Source organism: Heliconius melpomene, chromosome 19, assembly GCF_056956725.1.
Source record: "Heliconius melpomene rosina isolate 202511_hmr_F chromosome 19, ASM5695672v1, whole genome shotgun sequence".
NCBI classification, from domain to species: Eukaryota; Metazoa; Arthropoda; class Insecta; order Lepidoptera; family Nymphalidae; genus Heliconius; species Heliconius melpomene.
The window spans coordinates 16,533,523-16,553,302 of record NC_140407.1 but is presented as its reverse complement, the minus strand read 5'-3'; the positions used below and the strand labels follow the sequence as shown (position 1 = coordinate 16,553,302).

Genomic DNA, 19,780 nt, shown 5'->3' with positions numbered 1-19,780 from the left:
CATCGGTAGCAAGTCACAGCCTTGGTTTGATACGTCTTGCAAACTTGCTGCCCTTAGCAAACGCGAGGCATATCAAATCGATGGGCCGAGGCACTGGTTACTAAGGATCCGAAGGTGAAAGCCTCAAAAAGAGAGTATAACCGGGCCTCTAGGTCCTTTAAGCGGCAAATTGCCAACGCAAGGTCCGAGCATATCGCCAAAAACGGCGAGAAGCTTGAGAGCTACCCGTCCGGAACTCACTAGTTTTGGGCGCTCTCAAAGGCGGCACTCGGCAACTTCAGCCAGCCTTCGCTTTCACCTTTGCGCAAGGAGAATGACATCTTGGTCCATACGGCGAAAGAGAAAGCCGATTTCCTGGGCGCTCTCTTTGCCTCGAACTCGACTTTGGATGACCAAGGATCAACGCCACCGACCATCTCGAGGTGCCAGAGCTCAATGCCTGAGTTTAAGTTTAGCCAAAAAGCTGTAAGGCGAGCTCTGTCCTCTTTGGACATCCATAAATCGAGCGGGCCAGATGGCATCTCCCCCTTAGTACTTCGCTCTTGTGCTCCTGAGCTGACACCGGTGCTAACGCGTTTGTTTCGGCACTCTTACTCAGTCGGCGTAGTCCCAGATTCATGGAAGAGCGCTCTTATCCACCAGATCCTGAAGAAGGGCGATGGTTCCGATCCATCTAACTACAGGCCTATTGCCATCACCTCCCTTTCTCAAAAGTCATGGAGAGCATCATCAATAGCCAGCTCTTGGTTTATCTAGAGGATCACCGATTGATTAATGACCGTCAATATGGCTTCCGCCATGGTCGCTCAACCGGTGATCTTCCTTCCGGTTTACCTTACCCACCGTTGGGCTGCGGTTATTGAAAGCAAGGGAGAGGGCCTGGCAGTTAGTTTGGACATGGCGAAGGCCTTTGATCGAGTGTGGCATGGGACGCTCCTTGCTAAACTTCCATCCTATGGGCTTCCCGAGAACTTATGCAGGTGGATCGCCAGCTTTCTCACTGGGCGCAGCATCAAGGTCGCTGTCGACGGTTTTTGCTCCAAACATATGCCCGTGAACGCTGGCGTTCCCCAAGGCTGCGTGCTGTCCTGTACTGTTCTCATCTCTGGGCTGGTGCACACCTGTATCAGCTTGACCCATTTGATCGCATACAACGTAGAGCTGTTCGAATCATTAAGGACCCAGTAAGATCTGAAAGGCTTGACACTTTGGCTCTGCGTAGAGACGTCTCCTCGCTGTGCGTTCTCTATCGCATTTATCATGGTGAGTGTTCTGAAGAACTGTTTGACCTGTTACCTGCCGCCGAATTTTCTAACCGCACAGCACGTCACAAACTTAAATATCATACACACCATCTGGATGCGTGGCACTCCACTACTGTGCGGTTTCGTAGGAATTTCCTTCCACGTGCCACCGAACAGTGGAATAGCCTACCCGCGGCAGTGTTTCCAGGTCGGTACGATATGGGTACCTTCAAAAAGCGCGTCTATCTCCACCTCAAAGGCCGGCAACGCACCTGTAGCTCCTCTGGTGCTGCACGGGGTCGTGGGCGGCGGTGATCATCATCAGGTGACCCGAACGCTCGTTTGCCTTGTCCTTTTTCCATAATATATATATATATATATATATATATATATATATATATATATATATATTATAATAAAACTAAGTTTTAAGTAAAGCATATTTATTTCATCATCAACAATAAACAATCGACAATCATTGTCCATAGCCATAAAAATAACAGATATGTATTATCTCCAATTGTATTTTATAAAACATTCTTTATTTTCTCTATATATATTTTTTACTTTTCATTGATAAATAATTTAACAAAATACAGGTAATGAAATATTAAAAATATTTTTTTCCTAATAACACACATTTTTATTCCTTATCATAATGCCTCATGTAAAATTCATAAAAAATACTTACATTTTATTTATACAATATATTTTCATAGTCAGTTAAATACAATCTAATAAAATATAATAACCGTGGTCGCCTTCATATATATTTTACAACACACACAAATCTCTCAAAAATTAGATTAAATATTTTTTTCTTTAAGACCATGAGTGAATTAAGGTAGAGACATTTTATGTACCGAACGAGAAAATGAAAAGAATCGAACCTACCACCATTGCATTTGTAGTAAAACTCAATAAATATTTAAACACTATAGCATCGTGATCGCGGTACTGAACATTTACATATAAATTATAACAGCAAAAATAACACTTACGACAATGGAAGACTACATGTAAACATTAAAATGACAAAATACTATACTTTTATAAAAAAATATTTTTATTAATAATAGTATTCGGATATCTAAAAACTTATTAGATACGAATGAGCTATTCTTTTATGCATACTAATAATAATATAATAAATATAAAGGCAAGCATTCGGCACCACTAAACTTACAAGTTACATTTCAAATATTATTTGGTCTTAAACACTGATTACATAATAATAGCAGCCATGCATAACTTTTGGCATATTATTGCTTTTTTATAATTAATGTACATTGAAGGTAATATCACAGCACCAGGTCACACGTGTTTATATAAGGTAATCTAGAGCATTTTATTCTAGGGGAGAAACCTCCAGATAATCTGATGTATGAAAAACTGGGCTCAAATCGTGGAATTATAATTTTATCATAAATACGTTTACGTATGTTTTATTGAAATATTACATATTTTAAAAGCCGGTTAATCGGGTCTCTACTGAATTAAATCTTTTTAAAAAGAAATCTTATTTTAATAAAACTCTTACATGTAATTATATTTTGGCAACACTTAAAACTGACTCAAGCTTTTCTGCAGTATACAATATTACCTATAAGATGCCATATCGTCTTAACAATGTAATTTATTGCATTGAATTATATTAATTTTCCTTATTCTATAAATACATATGTATATCAAAATATTTTAAATAATTGTTACAAAACGATAAATGTGTATAAAAATATTTATAGGTTAGAGTGAATTTAAGTAGCCATTGTCTTTTTTATTTTACAGTACAAATTTATTGCATCTCTCGAATGATGTGCATACTTAATGCTTCTTTTAACAGACTATTAATAAAATATACTTTCAACTTGAATTTCCACACATCACTATTACATAATATTATATTTCAATCTGTAATCTAACTTAACAATGTTAAAGTTGGCACTAATCTTATGAGACAATTTTTACAATTCAGCTTCGATCAATTATACACTAGATAAAGGATTGCACAAAAATACGGCTATTCAATAAAATTTCACCTTAAGGCTTAGTTTCGCATAGCGCGTAATGGATATAAAACATTTTATTCCTAATCTATCTATCAAAATTTTCTTTTAACTGTTTTTAACCCTCTGCAATTGACGTGGTTTTCTCAAAGACACCGCGAAATATAAAGTTCGGCTTATTACCACTGATTATCAAATTTAAGCCTCGGCTTTCAGTACCTTTTCGTAATGAGCTAACGCGTTGGATAGTGGTCGCAACGAGCCCACGGGTGCTTAGAGGGAGGAAAGTATCCACGAGACTGCCACGTTAACTTTAAGATACTGGACTACCATCTCAGTAAAATGGTTATATTTTCTCTTTTTTTCCCATTATTTTAGAATTTAATTTACATATAAATATATATTAAGTTTTAATAATCTAAATAGTCATTTCTTGGGCGAGAATGGATATCTATTATGCATAGAAAAATAGGTCTGTAGGACAAATATAAGAAAAAAAATATTAAAACAATTATCAAAATTATTACATCCACTTCAAGCGTGTTTTAGTCCAGACTAACCAATAATGGTAGTCGCAAATATTGACCAGATGATGAAATATTTGTATTTAATTGTTTAACGCACGTTGGCTGAGATTTGACCATACTAAAATCGAATAAGAACACAAAATTTTTCGTGCTCGTTTTTCTCTTGCCATTTTTTAGACTGTAATCCTTCATCTGGGGTAATCGACTGATCGACGCAATTTAGCCATATTTATCACATATTTATTTAAGCTAAACTTTGCATTTGTGTGAGTGTACACAGATACTGTAGGTGGGACGCCCGTTCGAAGCGAGGACATCCTGGTTGTTGGTTTAAGCCGGTTAGTATTGCTTTTGGTCAACCGGCCTGAGGCGCGGTGCATCTCTTATTAGATGTGTTACACGTATCTAAAGTAATGACAAAGCACGTATCTAAAGTAATGACAAAGCAGGTACTAATCGCACGGGTGCAGCACGAGTGCTCGGCTCGAGGCTCTCCCACGCCACGAGCGTGCCGTCCGCGTAACACCCGAATAGGAGTTGCGAGTCCGAGCTGTAGGCTATGCTGGAATACGGGAAATTATGGTTTAGGTCTTATTTACTTAAATCCAATGATATACATGTAACGTTTTAAATTTACAGAATGTACGAGGAACGTGTAGAATAAAGAAAAGCTACGCTACACTAAGATAAGGCAAAGAAAATAAATAATATAAAACGTGTAGTTTTACAAAGAAAAATATATTATGAAAAGGAAAGAACACGAAGTAAAGTAAGCACACAATAAGAAAGAAGGTAAAATTATGGAAGGATTACAATAGAAATTAAAAGGGAAAAACTCAAGAATAAAAGGATAATTAGCGATAGGATTTACGTAATTACGAATAGTTGCGGAACGAGATGAAGCGTGCGATTGTCGCGAGAAGACACAGGACCGGCTCCGCGAGAACAAAGGATCAGTTGTCGCTTGTACAGTCAAATGGGATGTATTGCACGCTAGGCTCGCGCACCTGGATTTAGCCCGCATATTTAGAATTAGTAAACAAAAGTTATAATATAGAAAATAAACCGTGTGGAGAACGATCGCCACATGTCGTCAAGTCATTACTATTAGCGTTTTCGAAATTTGAAAAAAATCCAAATTGAAAAATATTTTTTTAAATTTGTATTTTAGGATTTTAGGAAATTGAAAAATATTTTTTTTAGTTTGTATTTTAGGAGTCATCTTTTGTTTTTAATGACAAAATCGATATAAATTGATTTAAGCCAACTATTGTAAGAAAATGGTTATTTTGTATGTAATTAGATAAGTCTCGAAATAATAATAATTACTGAGTGAAGTTTTATTTGATTAAATAAAATCAAAATATATTTTATGCAATTAGGCCACAACAAGGACTTTTGAATTTGATTTGATTAAGTTAATAGATATTTTTAGTTAGTTAAGTAAAAACTACCAGAATGCAATTCTGATGAGAAGAGTCAACTCAATTACAGTGCGATCTACAAGTTCATACGGGATCCTAATTGATAATTAAAAGCCAGAACATAAAAAAGAGTAAAAAGTAAAGAAGCAACTAGAAAAGATGCTGGGCACTCACTCCACGAGCGGCACCGATGGCGTGAGAGGCGCGGGCGGCGCGATGGCGGCCACGGGACGCAGGTCCCAGGCGGCGTAGAGGCGCACGCCACCGCTCGCCAGCGCCGCCGCCACGCAGTTGGCCGCCACACCCTCCGCCGCCGCCGAGTACGCCACGCGCGTCACGGCGTCTCCCACGCGCACGCTGGCTGCACACACACACACACACAACGTATCTTTGAAATAGACTGGAGCATTAATTAAATCATTAATTATTAACACATAAACATCTCCATGGGCATATCTAAAGATATTTAAATTTATCTTTCAACAAATGTATATGTGTGTAGGTTTTATTTTGTAGCGTGAAATTTTTGTTAGTAGCATTTCTGGGGTGGGCATGTGATTATACATTCAGACGTATGAGCACTCATCCATACATGTACACGTCCACACATGTGATCACGCATTATCACTTATAATCTCATATCCATAGTAGTTACTTTTTTTCTATACAATATGCAACATCTTTTACTTTACATAAAATTCCCAACTCACCTACAAATTTTCCGTTGACAGTGTGTACGCGGATCAGCGACTTACAATTGTATGCGTCGCGCTCATACTCTTTCACGTCATCGTCCTCGGTCTCGTCAACGTCAGCGGCGACGGCATTGAGAGTGACGTCACCGTAGCGTCCGTCACGTGTGACGAGGGGGTCGTGCACTGAAGCGACATCGCTGAGCGTCTCGCTGATCGCCACGCACTGCACCGGTAACATGTCTCGATTTGGCAGCGTTCTGATGTACGATAAGCTGTAATATATATTTGTATTATTCTTTTATTTGTTATTCTAACTATTGCGGCCATCTTGTTATATTGGGACGGTAAACAATAATAATCTGTGACTGTAAATACGATAATTGTAGATTCATTCCAAATTAGGAGAAATAATTATGTTTGGTTTATTTTTATTTACTTGTAATAGTATTATCACGTAAATTATATTACTAAAATAGAAACGCAATACTAACTCATTGAGATCCCAAAGCACGATGACGCCGTCGATACTAGCGGACACGAGCAGGCTGGCGGGCGGGCACAGCACCACATCCACGATAGGCGCCTCGTGCGCGTGAAGCGCGTGCGAAGACACGCGCGCACCCGCCCTCAGCGCCACCAGCCGCCCCGACGAGAAGCCCAGCGCACCCGTCGCGCCCCATCCGCCCGCGCTCGCCCACGCCCCCGCCGCCGACACGCCCTCTCCCGCCGCCGCCCACAGCAGCGCGCCACCTGCGCCCGCGCGCACCGCGCCATCCGCCTGCCCCCACCACACGGCGCACAGCGCCTCGCCCGCGCCATCATCACCGGCCTCGCGCACTGCGAGCAGCAGCGAGTTGCGCACGCAGGCGGCGGCGGCGCGCGGGTGCGCCAGCGCTTGAACGCGCGTCGCGCCCGCCACACGTCGGCGCGCCACGGGCGCGGGCGCGGCACAGTCGGGCGAACCGGCGTAACGGCCCCAGCGCGCGCCGCGCACTGCGGCGCATACGGGCGGCGGCGCGCGCTGATGGCGGCGCGGCTGCAGCTCAGTGGCGCGCCGCGGGTGCGGCGCGCGTAGCAGTTGGCGCGGCGCCTGGCCGTACGTGCGCACCATGGCCGCGGCCGCCGTGCGGTCCAGCTCGTCCTCCAGCTGCTGAGGGTCGAAGCCGTAGTAGGTCTGCGCACAGAAGGGGAGGGGGTCAGAGGCAGTAGGCGGGGGAGGGCGGGGAAGCGAGGCGCTGTACTCACGCAGGCGGGGAACACGTTGAGCGCGTCGACGGCGGGCTGGCCGGTCTGCTTGTAGCCGAACACAAGGTCAATCCAGGCGGGCAGGTGCTCGGCCACGTGCGGCGCCTCGAGAGCGTGGCGATGCAGCAGCGTAAAGAGGCGGGCATCGGGCGCCCAGCGCGGTAGCTCCACGTCGTCCACGCGCGCGCCGCTCTGACGCACGCCCAACTCTAGGCCTGCACAAAGCAAACATGGTTTGTCCAAAATGATGAAGTTGTCGAAGACGTGTGGCCTCGTCTTGAATAAGTTCTGGTTTTCAAGCAACTTAAGGTAGAAACCAGGGAAGAGCCCAAACGATTGACGAGGTAGTCATTGTGCTATAATGTGCAGTGTGATATAAAGGCAAGAGTTTACAAGTAATAAAATCTATACAACCATATTAACGAGAAGAATGGAAGAAAGATCGGAAAGGCTATCGTTGTGCTGATAGCGTCAATGTCAAAGTGCATATTGCAAGTATTGTCTACTTTAAAAAAAGACGCGACAATAATGGGTATGGTGGCGAAGTATGGCAAATATATAATATAAAGGAAGAGATCGGCGGAAATAGTAAAGTACCAGAACAGAAGGGGATTCTGAATAACGAGATACACATGTTGAACTAGCGTGGATGTCACAACGGACATTTAAGCACATGCTAATGCGGAACAGAGTGTCTTTGCACTCGATTCTGTTACCCTACTACAAAAAAAACAGTTAAAATGAAAACAACTTGGAGGTTACCTTCGTTATTATAAAACAGCTCGGGTAAATAAAATAACTCCGGGATGAGCTCTTTGACGTCAGTGGGCGAGTCGTTCGTGATGAGGCGCCATGTTGTAGCTAACGAGTGGAACGTCCGGTCTGGCATGTCGAAATTATTGTCTGCCAGAATAAAAAAAAACATTATTACTAAAATTATAAATCAGCGAAATATTTTAGTCATATGAATCTGTTTAACCTTAATATTTTTTTAGCTGTCTAATTAGTTAATTAGCTTCATAATGTAAAAATCTGCTTTAATTTGTTAAACAATTCAAAAGTAGTAAAAATTATGTTTTAGCCACATAAAATGTTACACCAATGGTGAAATTTGCAGAGATGTAAGTTTGACTAAGTGTTTTTTTTTAAAATAAAATCAATATTTACAGCCATTTAAATTAAGTATTTGTAAGACAAGAAATATCATAGTTACCCTGATAGTTGAGAAACAGCTCAGTGAAAGGTGGAAGGCGAACAAGGTAGTGCAAAACGCCGCCCGAGTTGGAGTACAGTGAGGCGTAGTGGTGTGGCTGACGGGACAGCGGGCTGCAGCCTTCACGACGAGCTGCCTTCAAATCCTGAATGTAATATAATACATTTTATGCATGACATTACAGACGTGGTTTGAATATGACTAGATTAAAATGAGGTTATTTATTTTTTCGAAAGTACAGTTTTAATATAAGTTACAATCCATTGAACTACTTTTAAATCGTGGTATCATGCAATAGATGTTTGAAAGAGAAGAAACATACGCACATTATAGGTATTAATATAATGTTGCTCTCTATTTTTATTTTGTACGGCCATAGGTTTACTCAAGTCCCTGAAAGAAGCTGGATCGGTGAGGTCCAGGATCTTGGAAGTATAGTCTGCAATGATAAAGGGGAACACCGGGTACTGCATGAGGTCATTATAGGAGCGCCCGGCGAGGTCGTTAAGGATCATCAGATACTCCCAGTTAGTAATTGTTCCGTTACGCCATTGATTCATTGCTTCTGTCAGATTTTCTGGTTCCATTCTGTTGATAAAAGTAATATAAATGTTATGATTTCTAAGTTGCATATGTGAGCCCTGTAGTAGTGAGTTAAGTAATCACTCGGAATATATATATATATATATATATATATATATATATATATATATATATATATATATATATATATATATAAATTATTATCAATATTATGCTCTGGCAGACAAAGCGCGGCGTAGAGTTCTGCCATTCAATACGCTATATCTTAAACCGACCAACCTTATCGCCAATAAGTGGGAAACGGAGTGTTCTGACAATAACTTCTTTTTGCCCACAAAGCTTGTTCTACATCATGAATCTAACAAAATATAAAAGACGTTTATTTAATTATAAAATGTTGTATAAAAATTAATATATTTTGTATATGTGTATATAAAATCTATAATCTCCTCCATTACGTTAACATTTTTTATATAAATCATAAACTAAATATATCGCCAGAAGTATAACCTATTGGGCAGATGAGCTCTAGACAGATGATTAAGAAAGTCGGTCCTCTCGTCAGTGTCGGCGAAGGCCAGCAGCAGGGCGTGTCCGCAGCACAGGAACAGCTCCAGTGCACGTTCCTGCAGGCACCAGCGCCGCGTGGCCACGCGCGCTACTGCGCCCAGCGCCCAGCGCGCCGCCCCCGCGCCCTCCTCCGGCACGAAGTGCAAGTGACGGTCGGTGAGCAGCAGCTCGCCGCCCTCCTCGCGGTCAACGGCCACGCGCGTCACGCGTGCCATGTACGCCACCGCCTCGCCCGGCGCAAGCTGCGCGCTCGCCGCCCCCGCGCCCGCCGTCCCCGCGCCAAGCACGCTGCCAAGCGGCGCCGGGTAGCTGGAGGTATCTGAAATGGGGAAAGCGAAGCAAGTACAGACTGGTAACCTTCTGGTGAAACAACTGGGAATACTGACAATCAAATTTAAAGAGTTAAATTTTAATAAAAGTATTTTTTTTATTAATTTGTTAAGATGATATTTAGAAATGATTTACCAGCTTTATATTTATAGGGTCCCTGAAGATGCCTTGGTGACACACACAAATGTGCGCGACGCAGTCTTACGCGCACGCGGCCGGGCCCTTCCGTGCTGTCCAGCACCCACGCCGGCGGATAGCCGCGCGGGTTGTGGAAGATGCCTGAGCAGTGGGGGGGCTTTATAGTTACTGTTAGTGCAGTCAGTACAGTAGGGACTGGATTATTCTCAGTCCTAATTGGTACATTATGTGGACTGGTGATATTTGTTTTAGAAATTGATTTTAAAAACGTAAGCAATACTCGTAATATTACTTAATTTTTTAAATGATATGATATAATATACAAAAGTAGGTTTAAACATACTAAAAGTATATTCGTATATTTTGAAATGAAACAAATGAAATAAAATAGTGAATGTCATGAAGAAAAAAGAAGGAGAAATGTGTATATAAATGAATATATAAAAAGTACCTCTTTCATGTGTATGGCGATCAATGACTGGTTGCCATTGCGCAGCTGTATGTAACGAGTGCGCACGTCTCAAATGCTCTAAAAAGGCCTTGCGCTCTGCATTTTGTGCTTCAACGACACGGCGCGTAATCATCATGGCGGCGTCCGTGGTGCGCTGGGCCATGGCCTCGCGTGCGAAAGCGGCGCGGGCCAGCGCGGCGGCGTGGCGCGGCGCGGCTGCGTGTCGCGCGCGCCGCTGGCGGTCGGCGCGCAGGCAGCGCTGGGCGGCGGCGGGAACCGCGGCACCGCGCACGCTGTCAGCCAGCTCCGCCTGCGCCGCCACAGCCCACGCACGCGCCCAGTCCGTGATGGCCAGCTCCACGCTCGCCGCCTCGCCCGCGCCCGCCTCCGCCTCTAGGTGCACGTGCTGCACCATCGTCAGCAGGTACACTGATAGCTGGGTGTACATATTATTGAAGAGTTGATGTGTCGGGAAATTGCAATTTCCAAAAAAATGTTTTAATAATATAATAATAAGGAAATGAAATTACTTATCTATTATCATAAATTTATTTCTATTTTTTAAACAACGAACAGTAATGAAAGCTTTTTTTTAAAGAAATTATATATTTTTTACTTAAACATATTTGTTAAAAAATATTACGAAATTCAACGTAGGTAGATTTTGTAATGTACTTACGAATATATTACAAATAAGCGTAGTTATTCTTTATTGAAATATTTAAACACGATGTCTAGCATAATCATCAAGGATTAAAAATGTTTAAAATTAGTGGAATAGAAAAAGATGAACAATAAGCTCCTTTGGTGACACCGTAACTCACCTTCCTCAAGGCGTCGGGGTCGCGCGCGCCCGCACCCGCCAGCACGCGCAGCACATGCGCGGGCGCGCGGTACAGCGCGCGCAGCAGGCGCGGCTGCAGCGCGCGCGCTGCCGGCTCGGGGCTGGCCGCCCACCACAGCAGCGCCGACAGCGCCCCCCCACCCGAGCCGCCACCCCCGCCGCCCCCGAATAGGCGCGAGCTACTGGCGCTGTTGTCCGAGTTGGTAGCACCTGTGCATGTAGATAGGATAGATCTTTGTTCCAGTTTCACACAAACTACTGAATGCGTGTCAACAGTAATAGTGGCTTATACATCAGAATAACACAAGTTACAATTTATAATTATAAACATTTTGTATAATTTCCTAACATATTTTTAACTAAGTTTTTCTTTTCACTTCTCTTGTGTAGCCAAATGGAAATTAAGAGTTGTGGCTCAGCTTATTTTAGAATGTCTGTACTGAACTCACTGTACTTATGGTGATGTAAGATAATCTATTATATTTCTCTATAACAGACTGTGTAACATATTTTTTAAAATTTGTAATAATAATTCCACTATTATAAATAAACGACAAAAAAACATAAAAGTCGTCAGAGTGGTTTGTGTATGTTGTATGAAATAAAGTATAAACATAAGTTTGTAAGTTTGTTTTAGAAGTCATCTAAAGAAAACCGAAAACAAAAGTGGACATCAAAAGTTATAAAGTTTTTTCTTTATTTGTACTTTACGGTTTCATTTAGCGGCAAATTTCATAGATGTAGAGAGAACAAGAAGTATAGGTTGATATATGAATATCTTTTGATACGTTCACTTAAATCCAAAGGAATTATAGACTCGAATATTAGGTATATTATTTAAATTAAAAAAATAAAAGTTATTTAAATCTTTTAATTTGTTTAATATTTTCTCTGAACCAACTCGTATAACGAATACGTCCGCTACTTGTATAGATAATGTTTTTTGTCATTGTGAGACTGTAGAAAAACAAATTATTACTAATCTAATCTATTAAGGTCAAATGTTTTCGGTAATAGATAAAACAGTCGCAGAATGTAAACAACTATCAATTAGACCAATTATACCTAATATTGCTCCTTACCTTGCTTTCATTTTGAACAATTGTGTAAAATCCGGTACTTTTCCTGATTTATTGAAATATAGCAAAATAGTGCCGCTTTACAAAAGTGGAAATAGATCTGAGCCCGGAAATTACAGACCGATCTCTGTTTTTTTAAGTAAAATATTTGAAAAAATAATGTTCAATCAGCTCACAATTTTCTTAAATATTAACAATTGTTTCCATAGTGAGCAATATGGTTTCACCAAAGGCAAGTCCACTACGGATGCGGGTGCTGCACTCCTATAGCACATTTATGACGCATAGGAGAAGTCACAAAATGCTATTGGAGTATTTTGTGATTTATCCAAAGCCTTTCGTTGTGTAGACCATGGAACTCTGTTATTAAAACTATAAAATTATGGTATACAGGGTACTGCCCTTGATCTTATTGCCTCATATCTAAACCGAAGAATCCAGAAGGTTAGAATAAATAATGTAAAATCATCTGGATCTCCTCTAAAGATGGGCGTTCCACAAGGATCTATTCTCGGTCCTCTTTTATTTGTTATTTATATTAACAATCTGCCTTTTTATGTGAAAAACTTACGTGATATTGTACTTTTCGCGGATGACACCTCTTTAATATTTAAGGTTGACCGAAATAAAATAAACTATGACGAAGGGAATAGTGCATTATCGCATATTCTTCGTTGGTTTGATGTTAATAATCTAATGTTAAATGCTTTACAAAATGTTAAAAAACATAATTTTAGTCTACTAATTAAAGGAGAAGCTCTTAATTTGTCGGAATCAGCTATTTACCTAGGTGTAACTATAGATTCCAAACTCCAGTGGAATGCTCATCTGGAAGCACTTGCGGATAAACTCAGCTCTGTCGCGTTCGCAATTAAAAAAGTAATACAAATGACGGACGTTGAAACTGCCCGACTAGTCTACTATAGCTATTTTCATAGTATTTTATCTTATGGAATGCTGCTATGGGGCAGTGCTGCAGATATCAATTCAATATTTATTCTCCAAAAAAGAGCCGTGAGATATGTTTATAATCTAAGAGCTCGAGATTCTCTGCGAGATGTTTTCAAAGATGCAGGTATTATTACAGTTGCTTCCCAATTTGTATATTATATATCTCTTTGTCCGACAAAATATACATTGTCATATCAAAAATAGTGACAGTCATACGATAGAAACGAGAAATAAAAATAAGCTTGTTACACCAAGTTTTCGCCTACAAAAAGTTAATAAATCCTTTATGGGTCTGAGTATACGTGTATATAATAAAATTCCACAGTGTAAAATTTTTGTAGTTTGCCACTACAAAAATTTAAAATATCTGTAAAAAAAATTCTAACAAGTAAAGCGTATTACACTGTTCAAGAATATTTAGAGGATAAGCATGTATGGAATTAATGTCTATTGAATGTAATGCAGGATAGCTACCAGCTAATGTAATAGATTGTACCATTGATTTTGAAAAGAGCAACTGTTGAGTTTCTTGCCGGCTCTTCTCAGCAGAACTGCCTTCCGAACCGGTGGTAGCTTTTTGTTCATATGTTCATTCGACGATTCAAAAAGGCTTATAATAATTGCCTATTTGAATAAAGAATATTTTGAATTTGAATTTCAATATTAAGACAGACGGAGCTCACCGGCCAACAGGCTGGCGAGCAGCCGGTCAAAGAAGTCGGCGTCGGGCTGCAGCGGCGCGCGCGCCGGGCGCGAGCTCAGGAAGGCGACGCCGCGCGCCTGCACGCCCGCTAGTCGCGCCGCCACCTCACTGGCCTCCGAGCGCTCCGCCGACGGCAGCACTGCACCGTTATATTTGTACATAAAATATACATTACTATGCATTTTTATATTCTAACAACTTAAAGTACGAAACAAAATTTAATGAATTGTTTTTTAAAAGAAAATTTCGATATTTTTTTTATCAACAGAAAGGGACAAAATATTAATATAATTTATAATATACCCGAATGCGTTCAATTTTCAAAATTTTATAAATGCAACATATCACCGATATATGGGGAAAATATTACCGGTACTAAAGTAATTAAAGGTTTTCGGCGTATTCTGATGCAGCGTACGCAAGCGCTCCTCCAAGTAGTCTATCTGTGCAGTGTACAGCGCCACATGCGCGTCGCGCGCTGCCCTCTCCACGGCGCTGGGGGCGCGGTCAACGCCCTCGCCGCCCTCGCCCTCGATGTAACGTAGCATATTGTGCATGTCTATTATCATCTGCAATATTTCAAAAAATGTACAAAATCAAGTTTCATTTTATTAAGCACTTTTGAACATCGAGAAGAGCCAGAGAGACTTATAGTTCTATTTTAAACAACTTTTTTGTATTGTTTTTTTTTCTACTTTCTTTCTATATCTCCTATATATAGGTAGGCCAAGTGTTAAGATACTCCATTTCCCATGCATTACCCAATTTTTAATTACCTGAGCAAGAAGATGAAAATAATTAATCGATGAATTAAGATAAATAATTTATGGAAATTATTTAAGGTCATATTATTTGTAAATAGACATATCAAGACAAAATAAACATCTCACTTGTGTACTATGATTTCCGGACAGCACTTTAATCGCCACTTTGCATAATAAATCGTACAAATCTTCTAATAAAAGATCTTTTCCTTCAAACTCCGTGTTCTCCGTTCCTATTGCACGTATTGCGCGTATTATTACTTCTACGAAGGCGACTTCGTTGAGGGCTCTCAGAGATGCCTGCACATATGAAATTGATTTAAGTACTGTATATAAGGCGACGTATTAAAAAGTTGTTTATCTTCTATTATAACAGAGTTAGCAATAATCCACTAATAACCAAATGTCCATAAGATCTCACTTCGCACATATTTCACAATACAAATAAGCAGTAAAAATCGAGAGATATTCCATTTCAAAACGTTACATGAAAGCAGATCTAGTCTTAGAAAGCCTTAAGAGTACATTGGTTTCAGTTTTGGAAAGGTTCGTGCCTTATGCAAAAGGCGGCGCAGTAAAGCTGCGAGGTTGTGCGCCAACGGTACAGAGGAAGCTCTTGCGCACCCCGGCAGCAGAGCTAGTAGCGGCGCACAGCGCTGTGTAGCGTCTTCGTCTAGCCGAACCCAGATTTCTTCCTAAAACAGTATATAATTTCAGTACACCTCACACTATATTGCTTTTTACTACAGGATCTTGATATTTTTTGCTCTACACTTTATGCGCCTGTTATATTTTGAGACAAGCAGGGTAAGAAGAAAGAGTATAGTGTCAAGACTCTCCGCCCTCTTCTTCCCACCCGTATTGTATACATTGCATGGTGAGTGATAGAAAGTCAACGTCGCACTTTGTCTTGCCAAAGATAGGCTAATATCAGATTTAAATTTTTAATTTAAGTTTATTTAAGTGTGGATAGATCTAGTTAAAACAGGTATATGGATATGGATATACGGATATAGATTAAGTAATATACTAACTTTTAAAAGCTTTATTGAAAAATAAAAAAAAACATTTATTATCCAAATACTAATAAATCTTTGTTTCACTTTAAGATTTAGAAGCGACAATTTTATAAAATACCGTTTTTGTACATTATTATATTTGAATATTAATCTTCACACATTACAAAACTTAGTTTGTCCGTGCCGTGTTCTGATTTTTAATTTTAGTTCTGTAATTTGTTGTGTCATCAAATGTCAACTGTGAAAAATTTGAGGGACTGGAAGAACCCTTTAAACTTTTGTTACATATTATGATAAACTTTTTATAATATAAACATGTACTTACATCAAGTTGATCTTCTAAAGGCACATCGTACTTTGTGAGGAGAGCCGCACACGCAGACGCTAGTTCCCACGAGCAGGGATACATTGCGATCTACACATAAATTAACAAGACATTTATATTTTTCCTAATATTATGAAGCTGAAATTTGTTTTGTAATCAACGTTAATCTCAGGAACTACTGGTTTGTATTGAAAAATATTTTATGTCAATTTATCACGACAGGTTGTAAGTACACACATTAACCTGTAACTACAATTAGAGCTACCTGGAACAGTTTCTGCCTCATGCGTCATACGTAACTGTTTTTTTTCTAGCTTCATGCTGTATCCTGCTTACAGAGGAAGGGCAGACACAAGGAACTTAGTGTTAAGACATTTATTTCCCCACTTTCCGCTAGATGAGGCATTGCGAATGGCAAATTCAATGCTGCGCTTTGCCTTGTTATCAGAGCGAGAAAATGGAAATATGAATAAATAATAATTTATTCCACTAAATAGAATACCGTATTTCAATTACAACACAACACTATTACATAGACACGAGTACAGTGCAGTGCAGTGGTACCTGGTTGGCGAGCAGCAGGCAGCAGAGCGGCGAAAGCGCGGCGGCGCGGCGGCGCTGCAGCGCGGCGGCGGCGCGCACGAGGGCTGCGCGCACGCCCGCGTCGCTGTGGTTGGCCAGCACCACCAGGCTCTCTGCCTGGATGGCCGTCGCCACCGCCTGCAGACACATAAGTATCATACATCACTTGGGAATCAAAAAAGGTAAAAAATCCTTATTAATACGTTTTATTTTTTATGATGATGGAAAAGTGAGTGGTATGATGTAGGGGGAAACCTTGGTTGACCTTCGAAAACACAGTATCAAAGATACTAGAGGAAAGTCATGTAAAAAGCATGAGGACCTCCCGGAGGGCATGTATGAAGAGGTTGATGACAGTGGACGAGGCGAAAGAGGTATGTAGAGTTCGTAGCGTTTGACGCTCCGTTCTCTTTGATTGCCCCGCTAGAAATGCAGCGTGAAGCTAAGTTATTTTTTACAAAAATATATAAGCATCTATTTTATTAGAATATATATATTTATTTTATATACAGCAAGACCTAAGTCCAGTTTCCTAGCAGAGTGCGAATAAATGACAATGTTAAATAGTTAAAAATAACAAGACAAGCAAAACAAAGTACCTGTTCAAATGTATCATCGGGCAGTGCCACGATAGCGTCCCGCAGCAGCAGCAGCAGGCCCTCGCACGCGTGCCAGCCCGGCTCGGCGCCCGCGCGGACCTGCCTCTGGGACACAAAGCATATTGTGTTACGTGCGCACGTGTGTACGTGTACGGATAGACATTTGTTAAAGTGTGAAAGGTGTGTGTATTGTGCTAGTTTATAAGTGTAATGAATTAATGATACATATTTTAGTTGTAATATGTCGGTGCGTGTGTGTGTGTGTGTGTGTGTGTGTGTGTGTGTGTGTGTGTGTGTGTGTGTGTGTGTGTGTGTATGCGGTTACCTGGTGTGCAGTGGCCGAGTACACGTCGTTGGCCGACGGAGGCGGCTCCACTAAGACGTAGTCCGCATCCTCGTACGCACCCTCGTTCGCCTCCTCTACGCTCTTCTCTTCAATTAAATAAAGTTTTCTTCAATAAAATACATTTTAAGAAAGTTTATTCTCAGTTCCCCGCTCTAGTAAGGTAAAGAGTGGCGTTGAGTTTCAACACTTAACATGCAGTGTGGCAGAAAGTAGAGTACAGTACGATCAACAAGTCGTGGCCGCGCTGAAGTTGAGTGTACATGACTACGCTATTGATGGATGTGATTTAAAAAAAAATACTTTTGATTATTGAGTGAACAATACGCCCAGAAAACCGTCCAAAAAAAGTAAGTTGAGGGGGCCACGATTTGTTGACTATGCTGTACGTAGTCTTTTAACACTAGATTCTTCTTGCTATGTATGAGATAAAACATTAAACTAAAAAAGTTTCATCTTACCAATGGCAGCATCTGATGTCTCCGATGTAGATGACAATTTTTGTCTGAAAAAGATTTGAAATATTATTATATTGATAAAATTAACGATCAAAGCTGATATATATGTATAATGAACAAAAAGATATATACCTATTTTCTTTAATCTGCATATTGATAAGTGCCTTGATATGTTTATCACAATCGGTGTCAGCGCGGTCGCTGTCAGGGGCGGCCTCCTCCGACACGCTGGAGGAGCTGGATTTCTCCATGGCATGGTAATATCTGTTATATTAGGTTATATGTTAGCGGATACAGTATTTATATATTATGTTTGATTTATGGGCCTAATATATTTTAAGTCTACTAAAATTACGAATAAATTATTGTGATAAGTTATCTTCTTAATTTGGTGAATATTTAAAATGAGAAAGCCTCTTTCTTGAGTCTATTTTTTATAAAGTTTCACGTTGTATTCCCGCATATAGAACAGACAAGGATTACCTTAATATTTACAAGACAATTCATTTTAAGTGGTGGATCTGTCTTGTGATCAGAGCGGGCCAACGACAATAGTTCATTCTTCGGAACAAGAATCGAACTCATATTCGTCGCGTTAACAGACAGTCTTTGTCCTACTGCGACACGACGGTCTCAAATTAATGAAATTAATATAAAATTTACCAGTTAATTCTACAGATATACAAGAAGTACCTTCGGTTATCCGGTGCTAACGATTTTTTCCTCTTACTGATAAAGTCTAGAAAATTAAATTCACTGGATTCCGGAGTTTCCGTTGTTAATAGAAAATAGAAGTTTGCTCTCGAATGTGTTACAAATGTATCACTAGCTTGATGCATTAGTAATAAGAAATCACATAACATGGCCAAGTGACCCAGCAACGGGGGGTCACCGAGTAGTGCTCGTACCAGGCCTACTAGTTCTTTGCTGGCGGCGGTGCTTAACGCCGGACGTTCTGATGTTAAGAACCGCTCCTGGGAAATGATCAATTGATATTTTGTATTGTGCTTGGTAATTGAGTTAATCAAAAATTAGAGTAGAACAGTATTAACAAATATATAAAAAAATTAACCTAGTCTAGGTCGGATATGTACAAATTCTCATTCTCCAAGATTATTGCCAAGAATAATAATTTGAAGAAAGAAAAAAATAAATAAACATTTGAAAATTGCTTTAAGTGGAAACATTTTTTTATTAGTATATTAAACAAATTTAATAAGGTTAACATTTTCATGTCGGTATAAGTATCTACCTTGCAAGCTAACAGCAAATGTCGCAGCAAATCAACACGACAAGCTTGATATTGGTTGAAAGTTCTGTAAGCACCGCCCAACGCCACACGTAACGCCGCCAGCGCCACCACCCACGTTGAGTCGTGACCACAGCTAACTTTGTCTTTGTAATCAAAGCCATTTTCCTCTGTACCATAGGATACCTGCCATGAGATCTCCTGTGGGATATTATTATTTATTAGTATTTTAATGAGATATTACACCCATTTTCAAAAAGTATCCCAAGCCTAAATTCTAACCAAAACACACAAAAAATAGTCAATCAGAACAAAATCAAAATCATGTCATTATTGTCAAAAATGCATTAAAATATTGCATTTCCATTTTTAAATTATGAGCAATTTTGACTAAATCACAAGACGCTATATCGGTTTGATATGACGTTGGTTTTGTAAAAAATGTATTCATATATTAAAAATAATAATAAATAATGAA

General features: G+C 40.1%; 1 protein-coding gene across 6 annotated transcripts in view; it reads right to left on the bottom strand.

Moving 5' to 3' along the window:
* Positions 1 to 1,670: 1,670 nt before the first annotated feature.
* The window catches only part of mv (lysosomal-trafficking regulator mauve), a 57,424-nt gene continuing 39,314 nt past the window's right edge, over positions 1,671 to 19,780 (bottom strand). For all 6 annotated transcript variants that reach the window (XM_085203374.1, XM_085203373.1, XM_085203378.1 and 3 more), the window contains exons 26-49: positions 19,306 to 19,503; positions 18,747 to 19,027; positions 18,186 to 18,317; positions 18,057 to 18,100; positions 17,578 to 17,684; positions 17,253 to 17,357; positions 16,636 to 16,791; positions 16,072 to 16,161; positions 15,282 to 15,422; positions 14,854 to 15,027; positions 14,334 to 14,532; positions 13,944 to 14,102; positions 11,211 to 11,440; positions 10,387 to 10,822; positions 9,933 to 10,076; positions 9,408 to 9,786; positions 8,681 to 8,942; positions 8,355 to 8,499; positions 7,904 to 8,044; positions 7,142 to 7,356; positions 6,388 to 7,070; positions 5,912 to 6,168; positions 5,376 to 5,562; positions 1,671 to 4,339 (exon numbers count right to left, since the gene is read on the bottom strand). In XM_085203374.1, coding sequence (XP_085059500.1) covers positions 4,207 to 4,339; positions 5,376 to 5,562; positions 5,912 to 6,168; positions 6,388 to 7,070; positions 7,142 to 7,356; positions 7,904 to 8,044; positions 8,355 to 8,499; positions 8,681 to 8,942; positions 9,408 to 9,786; positions 9,933 to 10,076; positions 10,387 to 10,822; positions 11,211 to 11,440; positions 13,944 to 14,102; positions 14,334 to 14,532; positions 14,854 to 15,027; positions 15,282 to 15,422; positions 16,072 to 16,161; positions 16,636 to 16,791; positions 17,253 to 17,357; positions 17,578 to 17,684; positions 18,057 to 18,100; positions 18,186 to 18,317; positions 18,747 to 19,027; positions 19,306 to 19,503 — 4,998 coding nt within the window. In that variant the 3' untranslated portion in view covers positions 1,671 to 4,206. The remainder of the gene's footprint in view (positions 4,340 to 5,375; positions 5,563 to 5,911; positions 6,169 to 6,387; positions 7,071 to 7,141; positions 7,357 to 7,903; positions 8,045 to 8,354; positions 8,500 to 8,680; positions 8,943 to 9,407; positions 9,787 to 9,932; positions 10,077 to 10,386; positions 10,823 to 11,210; positions 11,441 to 13,943; positions 14,103 to 14,333; positions 14,533 to 14,853; positions 15,028 to 15,281; positions 15,423 to 16,071; positions 16,162 to 16,635; positions 16,792 to 17,252; positions 17,358 to 17,577; positions 17,685 to 18,056; positions 18,101 to 18,185; positions 18,318 to 18,746; positions 19,028 to 19,305; positions 19,504 to 19,780) is intronic.